We start from the raw sequence: 12,333 nt of genomic DNA on the forward strand, positions 1-12,333 counted from the left end.
TTTGTCTTCAAGGTACGACTCCACTATTCCCGAAGCATACGATAATAGAGTGCGGAGAGCGCTTTATGCTATGGAAGAAACCATTTTCTTTAATGTCGTCATAAACATTGTCCTTATCATCAATCAACCTGAAAAATATGGAGAGCTTGCAACTCTCAGTCAGGCTTTCAAGACGGAGAAAGAAGACCCACTTGGGTTTGAAATCCACAAGGGAAGAACTGCCTTTCTGCGCAGTGTTTGCAGTAACTGAAATGTTGTCTCTTGTACCTTTCACCAGCGTGCCAGCACCGCCCTACCTACGGCACCAACACAGGAGCTCTAGCTGAGGGGCACCTATACCAGGTTGAGAACGAGCCCACAAGGAGCCTTGATAGTTTTTCCATGCTTGCTGAATTACTACAGCACATTTTGACTACAACCGAAAATATTTTTCTTGAATTTTCAGTCTAGGAAAAACTACCCACATCTTCCACGAAAACCACATCACGTGTATCTGACAAATCACAGTAAATAATGCGAAAACACTACAAACCAATACTACCCAAGCAAACGTATAAAAGGATGTTTCTCGTCACTGTCCAGAACTCTATATCCAAGATAATATTTTAAACGTTTATACGTGAGCTTGTAGACAAATTATATCGCAATTGACCAGAAAGTCGGAATTAAACTGTTCCATCATAGGGCAAAGGCTTTAGACTCAAAGACACCAATAACCATTTAACCTGTGTCTGCCGGCTCAGCAACTGTGAGAGCAAATAGAATGTTTCTTGACTCAGTGTTTTAACTTAGTCTTTATAATTTTTGAGAGCGAAAATTATGCTCAACTTAAGTATCCTTGTGTGTGAAGTGTTGTGGAATAGTTACAACATGTTACCCATGATATTTTTATTTCTGGCCAAGCAAGACAATGAACTCCAACCTAAAACAGTAAAGAACTAAGCAATGTATTTACAAGCCCAACTTAACCTCCCCACGCTAGTCTTTTCCTATATTTAACGTTTTCCCTGTGTACATTTACATAATATTTTAAAGCCTGTGTTAATTTATTTATAAAGAAAAATAAGTTAAGGCCAATTTAATAATATAGACTGTCACAATGTCAAAACAGTGTAACCTAACGCCAGCCCTTCAAGTATATTTGTCCATTCTACCTCTGTGCCACTACCAAGAATCAACATCAACATGCAAAGCTCTGTGGAATTTTCTAGCTTCTGCCATCTATATCAATTCATTCATATCATCAGGTCAAAGAGGTGACTGCTTAAAAGGAAGAAAGGGATTCATTCAAGATGTTTTACTAGGCTGTATCCGAGCCTGTGGCTAGTATGAATTAATACAATATAAAAAAAATTTTTAACCGTCTCTAAAAATTGGAAAACCAGCTGCAATTTGGATCTTCTGTATAGTAAAATATAGTAGGAAGATAAGACTCATTATTAGCCATTATTTATTGTACCCTACTGATTTTAAGTTTTGGGGCGTGTATGCTTTGTTTTGTTTTCACAATTAAGTTGCTTTTGGTAAATCTTTGCTCCTTTCTCACCAGCCAAGATTCATAAAGTCAACAGGCACATCTCATTTTCTCAAATTATTTGAAGGAGCTCCATTAACTCGGCACCTCCACTAATTGGTGCTTTTGACACATTCAGCTTTCGAGAAACAAATTGAACCAATCTCCAACCCCCCCCCCTTTTTTTCTTACAAATATAAAGTTTTAACTTTACAGGAAGAGTAAAATTAACAGACAGAGAAAATCACCTGAAGCATCTCTAAGGAAGGACATAAAAAATTATCTGAAAACGACACGATGACGGGATTTCACTCCGAAATGTGCTCATTTTTCAGCGCTTTCTAGGGAAAGATGCGTTTGGACTGAGAAGATGAGCACCTTTCCTCGGCAGCTGAAATCCTTTCAAAGGACCAGAGAAGATACCACTGTGCATCTGAACCTGGCAGAAAAAAACCTAAGTAACAGAATGGCACCTCACCGGCTTTCTAAACACACAATTAACCTAAAGCAGGAAGAATTTTCCACATCTTTCCTACTGAAAGATGTTTGCAAGGAAATACAGTTGAAACAGCCTTGCACTCATAAGCCCTTTTCGTACCAATATTAAAAAAAAAAAAAAAAAAAAGGGTCTACCTTTCCCTTATTCCTTCCTCCACCGAAAGGAAAAAAAGAAGCTTCACAGACAATATTTCAAAAGGATATTTTATTACATCTCCTGGATTTTGTTTCTAAGGCAACAGTTTGCAAATTAAAAAAAATAAGATTTTGAAAAATTCTAGCAAGACTTCCCAATATGTTTTAGTATATATTTACTTAAAATAAATTTCTAAAATAGGCATTTGTAGAACATACTTTTCAACTCCATGTAGATATGTAGCTATTCATAGAACTGTAACTTGCACAAATTTGAACTTACACTTCTGAACGTGAATTATACAACCGGGAAAGATATAAACACCAAACTTATTAATATTCATACACAACGCAAGAATAAAAGTCCGGATTAAAAGACCCATTTTCTGATCAATGCGTTAACTCCGAATGTTTCAGATTCATCAAAAAAAAAAAAAATTATAGAACACATTTCCCTATTTAACACCACACCAACATCAACCACAAAAGAAGTCATCTAAGTGTTTCAGATATACAAAAATTCAGCAAAAAATCCAACCAGTGTAAAAGATCAAAGTTTATCCTTATGCAATTCCTTAGGTATACCTTTAGACTTTTTTACATCAGTAATTCGATCACCATTAAGCACGTTAAATGAAAATAAACAAACTCCTAGGACAACAAACCGAAGGTAAGACGTGGGCATGCCAATATATTTAATGATAAGCAAGCTTGAGGTTTTTGATCTTGTGGGTTTTGGGATGTCGCTGCTTGGGATTTTTACCCCCCCCCCCCTTTTTTTTTTTTTGCCACAAGGTTGATCCACGAATGAAAGCCCACTTTAATATCCTCTTTTCTCTCACTTACATGTATGCTGGAGAAAGTGGAGTTGACCTGGATGTTTTAAGCACAGGAACTGGGAATTTCCAGATAGCAGGAGAGCCCGTTTTCCATTTCAATGGCATGTTGTCACTACGGTACTACAATAACAGTAAACAGCGTTTCCATGACAGAGTACCAACTAGGACTTCCATTCCACGCAGCCCCGACACGGCAGCGGCGGCCGCCGAGAACAAGCCAACGATCCTGCCAGTGCCCTGAAACCGACGCTTCCAATCTGTAAAACAGGGCTGCAAGGTACCTCCTTTAAATCCTCCTGTCCCCTAAAGCAAGATGATGATTCTATCGTTCTAACTCAACAATAGTGCCACCTCGTTAGGAAAGCGTTGACTGCAGTATGTATATATATATATATATATATATATATATATATATATATATATATTTTTTTTTTTTTTTTAAGACTGCACCGTGCATACCACACAATGCTTTATTTAATAAAAGCGGCTGGGGTTTTCTTTCTTTTTCTTTCTGTCTCTCTCTCTCTCTCTCTTTTTTTTTTTTAAGCTTGCAACACCATTGTTCTACCTTAACAGGGATACTGCAGCCCTGTACTGTATTCTGCACCTATTAACCTGATTTCTGACCAATAGTAGCAGGAAAAAAAAAAAAAACAGAAGGGTTTCACAGGAAAATGAAACAACATACCTACTCAGAATACACTTGTCATCCTCTGAACATTCTTCTTTTGAGCTGCAACAATACAAATGGGATATAAACCTCAGCATAGCCTTAGGCCACAGCTAATAGAGATCAGTGACTAAATTCGGCAGCCTGCTTTCCTCCTGTGCGAGCTCTGGCCACACAATACAAGAATGCCATTATGGGAAAAGCCCGTTTAAAAACTGCCAGTCTCTCTGTTTTCCAGTTAGTAGAAGGCAAAATGTAAGAACAAATATAAACTGCTGCGGAACTCTGCCCGCTCTTCTAGCGGCTTCTGATTCAAGTTGCTCTCCTTTCCCTATTCTTATTTCCAAGCCGGGATGAGCAAAATCGCATACAGTGACAACATGCTGTGGTAACACGAATACCACTCTGTCTTCTGCAGCAGAGCACAGAGTAGCGTGCTCTTAATAGCAGTCCTCGGAGGGACGCTATCAACAATCTAATTCAAGGCTGCCCTCCCCTTCTTCTCTCCCCTACGTCCCCTCGCGCTCACCCCCCCTCTCGCCTCCCCCCCACCCCCAAAGAGCTCACAAATTGCCTAGAGGAGAGACCAATGCTGCTGGCCAAGCAGGTGTCCAGCAGGGACGGTTCCAAAGCTCAGCGGCGGGTCCGGTAACCTCTAGGGGTTAGTGACTGACAAGGAGATTGAAAAATTCAAGCTGCTGTCAAAGGCAACTGGAGGTATTTCGCGAAAGCAGTGGCAAGTAGACATTTCATCTATATTGCTTTAAAACACTGCCAGAAAACAGCATCCTCGTAAGTGCCCTGAAAGTGACGGGGGCGGCGGGGGCGGGGGGGGGGGGTTGTTTTAAGTTTCTCTTTCAAGCACCCAACTCACAAATTTTCTACCCGATTCTGAGACGTGAACATAGGACAGACGGGTATTATGCTGAACTCTTTATTTACAGGCTGAAGAATTTTACAATTTCACCCTTGATGTAGGCAAGTCGCCATCACTCAACATCTACCTATATAACCAGAATTATCTGCCTTCGCCAACGCAAGCTTAGGAAAAGCAGACTGCCCTTGATGCGGAAGCCACCAAAAAAATCACTGCAGTGACAAAGAGCTCATATTTCTTTTCAAGTTTGTATGCAAACAATAAACTTCTGCTTCTAACTTAAGTAGCTGGCTTTCAGATACTCTTTCCAAATTATTCCTAGTTTTAATTGAAAAGATTGAGACGTGGTCCCTTAAGAGGCTTTCTTATCTGTATTCAAAAAAGGCACAGATGAATGTGACCAGAGGAAGCAACTACTTTGCAAACTTCCAAAATACAGAATTTAATGTACCAGAAATAACAGTGTGCAATGAGCTAAGGTAATCACAACTAACCGTCCTTTAAGATCCACGTCAATATTCAGGCCCAAAGTATTTTCCTATGAAAGCCAACCATACATGTACATTCGGTATATACACACACCACAAGCAAACATACATATATGGAGAGAAAGCTTCTTGTGAAATCCTGACCAGTAATGCACCAACGCTATCAAACAGTAAGGAGATGTCAGCCATCGCTAACTCACAAATAATTTTTAATCCAATCTATCCTACACAAACACCCCCAAACACCCAGGCAAGCAACTGAAAAAGTTAAATTATATTTCTCTTTTTAGTACCCACACACAAAACTGTCTCATAGAAATCTTCAGAGGAATCTGAGAAAGGAGTATTTATCAATACCCTAATGAGCAAAGTACATGTAAAAGGTTAAAAACAAAAAGCACCACTAATGCAAATAAACCATAGTCAATATTTTACATTAGAAGGCTTTGTGTAATAACTCTGAAGAGTTATGGGACAAAAAGTTTCCAGGTACAACAATCAGGAGCGGCAACTTGTTGGAAACCCCAAGAATAAAATACACACACACACACACACACACACACACACACCCATCAAGCAAGTTTGGAATGTTCCATTCCAAAAAGGTGAAGCATTCTCAAACATTTACAAATATAAAACACAAAACAGCTACACAAACTAGCTGTAGGTAGCAAGGAGGGGACGTTTTAGAAAGGAAGCTCAACCACTTTCCAGCTTATGAAAATCTTACAAAACAGTAACTGCAAATAGAACTTCTGAGAACAAAGACCCCCCGCCCCCCGCCAAACCTATATAAAAACATGGTTAGTGAAGCGTTTCAAGCGGTCTGTAAAGTGCACTCAACATTTATGAGGGGGAAATAGGGTGAATGTATAGTTTTCCAAGTCTCCAAACAGGTGAAGATGACTTTATTGCAAAGGTTCTGCAGTTATTAGCTTTCTGTGAACAATCAACTTATTCAAAAAAAGCAACATAATCTTTGTCTAACCTCAGGTCCCACAGAAATCAACCAGCACCAACAAATCATCTATGTCAATTTCCAACCTAGATTTCTCTTAAAGTTTAGAACCTGTTCTTGTGGACCTCTGACAATTGTAATATGTGCTCAAAGTGAAAAGAAAATAAGACTGCTCCCTCCACACCACCCTCGGTGCTTATAAAGGCCCCAAACCCTAAAAGCTTACATCTGATGGTGACCATTTATTTCTGTTCAGTTTTTCTGCTTTAATAAATTGCTAGGAGTCATTTGTAATTATCTCTCATGAGCAAGCAACTCATATGCCAAAGGCTTTAAAAAGAATTCCTTTAAGCATAAATATAGTCCATGAAATACGCTTTACGCTATTAATTTGGTTAACATCATTCTTCATACATTGTTTAGAAATAAACTTCAGCCAGGTAAAATCACCCCAATTGCAAATTAGTAGAGTCCAAATGAATCAGATTTTACTACCCTGACGGCGACTCCAGTAGCCAACTATCGAGTGTAATTACCATTACATTCTGGAACTGAAAATGTTTTCACCTACAGAGTGAAAGGGAGCAAATGATTAAGTGTGGGTTTTAAATATAATTTTATGCAGGCTCAGTGTCCCACTACTTTAATATTTAGGCTGGGAAATGTCAAAAACCCTCATTGACTTCATAGGAAACAGTGATTTCATTTATGGAACATTTAGTTTCTACTATGGACCCCACCGCGCAAAAGAGACAAGATAGAAAGACAACATACGCAAACGCTCGTCAAAGCATTTTAGGAACATTAATGAATCACTTAAAAATACCTGTGAAGTGCATATTTCAGAGATGTCATAAACAAAGGACAATGTGGGGACTTGGCCAAGGCCACAAAAAGTGTCATTCTTGGCCAAATCTTGCAACATGGAATTCCCTGGTTCCCAATGTAGAAAAAGAAGAATTTTAGAACTTTTAGAATTCTTACACATCACCTTGCTCAGTACCCTCTTTGTACAGATGAAGAACTGAGGCCCAGAGACGTTAACTTGCCCAATGTTCCATCTGCTGGTCTAGGACTCCCACTCTAGAATCCATTTGCAAAATCTTCACTGCAGAAGGTGTTTAAATAGGAGGAGGGAGAAAAAAGTAAATAAAAATTAAGCCAGTCATAGTATGGAAGAGAAGTGAAATACCCAGCAAGGAGTGTATTGTTTTTTTCTAAACCTCAATGTTTCTAAATAATTTTATAGGACAGTTTAACTACTGGCTGACCGTTAAAGTCCTTTAGTGCCACCACCCCACTCGATGAATTGACTATGATGTCGCATATCTGACCTCTCTCTCCATATTTTCCTGATATTCCCTAAGAACTGACCTACCTCTTCCATGCAAGTTTTGGTTAATCCTGTGGTAGGTACAACGAGAGACTGATAGCATGAACCACAGTTTGTGTGAGCAGGCGCCGTGTAAGCTTCTCTTCGATCCTGACAGTGTCTCCTCGGACTAATCTGGGATATCCACATTATTTGCATGGCTCAGATCGGACCATAGATTAAGCCACATCGTGTGTTCTGTTCTGTTCTACCAATCAGGAAGAGTATTTGGAAGGTGACCAAGTAGAAAATGTTAAACCTTTTAGAGCACACAAAAAAATGGACTTCCGCACAACAGAGCAAAAATCTTAAAACATTCAGGGCGCCTTATTATAGAAAATGGAACCGTTCACAGGAATGGCCACATATACGTGTGTGTGTGCGCGTATGGGTGTTGTGTGTACCTCCTTGAGTTGTTTCAGGAAACTGAATATCAAATGCATTAATTTTTTTTTTTTACTAGATGCTCAGATATGTAGCCTTGCTAAAATCAAAACAGAAAATCCCAGATGTTTCTCAAAGGTTGACTATGTTGGAAAGTCGTGAGTAACTTCATCTTTTAGAAGTACCTTCTCACATGTCAATTTCCTTAACAGAGCTGTGTGGATCCTTACAGTCCCGCAAAGGATTTACACCTGTGACTATGTCTGGGATTAATATAGTAGCTATCCCCTTTCTCACAATACAAACAAGCACAAAAACACAATTGTTGTGCCGGCACACACGCATACATATGCGTGCGTGTATGCACGCATATGCATATACAGAATTCCTCCCCACTGGCAGGAGTAAAGTGTAGGCAAGCACTCTTCCCGTCTTTGACATGTTCAAAAGAGAAGAAGGATACTGAGTTTTGGGGGAAGGAGGCACAGAACAGCCATAAGTGGGGATGGGAAGCCGGCAAGCCAGGAAACAATAGGAAAAGGGACAAAAGGAGAGGACAAAAAGGGCGAGGAGGGGAATGGCTGGACGGAAGGAGAATGAGAAGCCAGAATGGTAGTAGTTCCCCGATGTGGCAACTTTTATACTTGGGGGTCCAATGAATGAGGTTATGGGACTAAGACAGGAGTTGGGGTAGGACAGCAAATACAGAGGGACTGAGCAGGTGACAAGGGAGGTCCAATTGCTGGGGACCCAAGGGCCCACAGGTTCTGACTATCCTTACTCTCTAAAAAAAAGGATTAGCACTGAATGGGAAATTTGGAAGTTCTTGCCCTTTCTTCCATCTTGTGTTTTCTGTAGTCTCTAGATTCTAGTAAAATCTGTAAGTCTAGTAAACTCTGTGAGTTTTTTTTTCTCCCCCTTGGCTACCCCTGAGTGCCTCATTCATAGATGATTCCCAAATCCACACGCCCAAGTAAGTCTTTGCACATCTATGACATGCGCAAATGAAATCGATCCTTAAGTATTCCCCCCTATTAACAACTGCCTTAAACCCCAAACCAAAGTGTTTGTATCAGGTGTGGTGGTGGTAGACAAAAAAAACCTTTTTAAATCACATACCTGATTTTGCATTCTCATTTTCAAAGTGTTTGAAAAAGGCAGTTTAGAGAGGCATTTTATTTATCGCCATCAGATAGAGATAATGTGTCTAGTGGCCATACTTTAGTGCACCCTATGCCCCCACTGTGTGACTTCATCTGCCTGAGACACCCTCCCTGCTCCTCCCTCAAGGAGTCCCCAAATCTTTGTATCTTCCTAACTGAGCACTGCTCCGGGCACACAGGAAAGCACTCAGTAAATATTTGTCGGGTAAACTGAAAGAGAAGTTTACAAGCAGAGGGGTGATTAAATAAGAATTCTGTTCTGGGGCACCTGGGTGGCTCAGTTGGTTCAGCGTCCGACTTCAGCTCAGGTCACGATCTCACAGCTTATGGGTTCGAGCCCCGTGTCGGGCTCTGTGCTGACAGCTCAGGGTCTGGAGCCTGCTTTGGATTCTGTGTTTCCCTCTCTCTCTGCTCCTCCCCCGCTTGCACTCTGTCTCTCTCTCTGTCTCTCAAAAATAAGCGTTTCTAAAAATTAAAAAAAAAAACAAAAAAGAATTGTGTATCAAAGCCAGGATATATCCTGGAAGGATTTTTAAATCTTGACTTTGCTCTAAAAGCAGAGTTCAGGTAAAAAGAATATTCACCTGTTAATTTGATAATTTTAGGCTATGAATTCCTTAAAATGAAAAAAATTAGATATACACATTATCTTGTTAAAAATAAGTATATGCTGAAGAAAATCACCCAGAATATATGCTTTTTAAAAATGAAATAAATGCATCACTTATGATGTCTGCTCTCATCTCAAATAATGATAATTTATCTGTTGTCTCCCAGCAAATTCCTAAGTGTCTCTTAAATTATAAATAAAACAGCCAAACCATCATTAGATTTTTCTGATGTGTTTGTACATTAAACCTGAAGACTTATCGCAATAAAAAGCCATTAAAAATGTACAGCGTTGGGGCACCTGGCTGGCTCAGTTGGTGGAGCATGTGAGTCTTGATCTCAGGGGAGTGAATTCGGGCCCCACGTTGAACGTAGACCTTCCTTAAAAAAATGAAAAATAAAAACAAATATACAGTGCTACTGAAAGGAAAGTTAAGAATATGGCTCTCCTAGGGGCACCTAGGTGGCTCAGTTGGTTAAGCATCTGACTCTTGATCGTCTCAGGTCGTGATCTCACAGTTCATAGGTTCAAGCCCCACATCGGACTCTGCAAAATAAATGAATAAACTTAAAAAAAGCATATGGATTTCCTGGGGTGTCTGGCTGGCTCAGTCAATAGAGCATGAAACTCTTGATCTCGGGGTTGTGAGTTTGAGGCCCGCGTTGGGTGTAGAGATTACTTAAAAATAAAAAACCGTAAAACAAACAAACAAAAAGACTATGGCTCTCCTGGCTAAAAAATACGTTCATAGGGGCGCCTGGGTGGCTCAGTCGGTTGAGCGGCCGACTTTGGCTCAGGTCATGATCTCGCGGTCCATGAGTTCGAGCCCCGCATCGGGCTCTGTGCTGACAGCCCGGAGCCTGGAGCCTGTTTCAGATTCTATGTCTCCCTCTCTCTGACCCTCCCCTGTTCATGCTCTGTCTCCCCGTCTCAAAAATAAATAAAACGTTAAAAAAAAAAATATGTTCATATAAAGCTTTTCAAATAGTTTCACTACTTCTTTTTTAATTTGGCATCAAATATAGAAGCAAAACCATAAAAGTTGCATGGAAACAAAAGAATAAGCAATATTACAATCTTTTTATAAACCCTGAACTATTTTTTATTAAAAAAAATTTTTTTTAACGTTTATTCATTTTTGAGAGACAGAGAGAGAGAGAGAGAGAGCGCGCGTGGGCGGAGGAGGGGCAGAGAGAGAGGGAGACATAGAATCCGAAACAGGCTCCAGGCTCTGAGCTGTCAGCACAGAGCCCGACGTGGGGCTCGAACCCACTAACTGCAAGATCATGACCTGAGCGAAAGTTGGGACGCTTAATCGACTGAGCCACCCAGATGCCCCTATAAATCCTGAACTATTTAAAAATTTTTTTTTTCAACGTTTATTTATTTTTGGGACAGAGAGAGACACAGCATGAACGGGGGAGGGGCAGAGAGAGAGAGACACAGAATTGGAAGCAGGCTCCAGGCTCTGAGCCATCAGCCCAGAGCCCGACGCGGGGCTCGAACTCACGGACCACGAGATCGTGACCTGGCTGAAGTCGGACGCTTAACCGACTGCGCCACCCAGGCGCCCCTAATCCTGAACTATTTTAATGAGAGTAAATACTTCCTAATAATGTTTATCTATGATGGTCGAAAAACTTTTTTTTAATTTTTAAATTAAAAAAATTTTTTTTAATGTTTATTGTTTATTTTTGAGAGAGAGAGAGAGAGAGAGAGACAGAGTGCAAGTAGGGGAGGGGCAGAGAGAGAAGGAGACACAGAATCCAAAGCAGGCTCTAGGCTCTGAGCTGTGAGCACAGAGCCTGACGTGGGACCTGAACTCACGAACTGTGAGATCATGACGTGAGTTGAAGTCAGATGCTTAATTGACTGAACCACCCAGGCTCCCCAAACTTATTTTAAGTTTATTTATTTTTGAGAGAGAGAGAGAGAGAGAGAGAGAACAAGCAGGGGAGGAACAGAGAGAGGGAGACCGAGGATATGATGTAGGCTCCATGCTGCCAGCATAGAGCCCGATGCAGGGCTCAAACTCACAGACCATGAGATCATGACCTAAGCCAAAGTTGGATGCTTAACCGACTGAGTCACCCCGGCACCACAAAAAACTTTTCAATAATAAGCACATCATATATACCCAATCTCAAAAGGCATGTTAGTTAAGGAAAGTCAACATTTGCTTATATTCTACATTCTTTCAGCAATGACTATGCTTTTATAAAACTCCGAGTTACTGAAAGGCCTTTACAGTATGACATTTTCCTCAACATTCCAATTAAAATTAGTGAAATCATGCTACTATTTAAAAAATGATACTTATTTCCTTTCACCCAAAGAGTTATTACCACATGCACATCTGCACCATAAATGTTATAGCTAAAAAATGAGATCTAGAAGTAAACTCTTTCATGGAAAGCCAATCGTAAGGACTCATTAAGATCATACAATACTACTTAAAATTTCCACGAAAAGGGGCCCGTTATGTTCAACTAGTTTAATTTTATGTTGAGCGTTTCCTGGGCCTAACTATTACAATTTCAAATTTCCTAGGAATATACATCTATAGAAACTACTATTGACTAAATATTAAAGGCTGTAACCAGACATGAAGGAGAAAATCTTAAATTCCAAAAAAAAGACTCAATGTCAGACTCGAACCTTGTGACCTGTTGCCATAACATGGGGCTCGAAAGTCTTCATAAAGGTATATAGTTTATAGTCATGCTATTTGCCTCCTATGGTGGTATCCAAGAAATTCAGCAACCAGTTCAATACCTCTGTTTTCTGAACTATTTTCAGATCCTTCTCATTTTCTAATTTAGAATT

At 40.1% G+C, this 12,333-nt stretch overlaps 1 protein-coding gene across 9 annotated transcripts in view; it reads right to left on the bottom strand.

Moving 5' to 3' along the window:
- KLHL13 (kelch like family member 13) overlaps positions 1–12,333 on the bottom strand; it is a 205,091-nt gene that overhangs the window by 69,886 nt on the left and 122,872 nt on the right. The window contains exon 1 of one of the 9 annotated variants that reach the window (XM_045473076.1): positions 3,674–4,106. The exons of 7 other annotated variants lie outside the window; for them this stretch is intronic. In XM_045473076.1, coding sequence (XP_045329032.1) covers positions 3,674–3,753 — 80 coding nt within the window. In that variant the 5' untranslated portion in view covers positions 3,754–4,106. Of the gene's footprint in view, positions 1–2,992; positions 3,277–3,673; positions 4,107–12,333 lie in introns of those variants that run through there. One more of the 9 variants, XM_045473074.1, reaches the window with a different exon arrangement.

This window comes from Leopardus geoffroyi, chromosome X (assembly GCF_018350155.1).
Source record: "Leopardus geoffroyi isolate Oge1 chromosome X, O.geoffroyi_Oge1_pat1.0, whole genome shotgun sequence".
NCBI classification, from domain to species: domain Eukaryota; kingdom Metazoa; phylum Chordata; class Mammalia; order Carnivora; family Felidae; genus Leopardus; species Leopardus geoffroyi.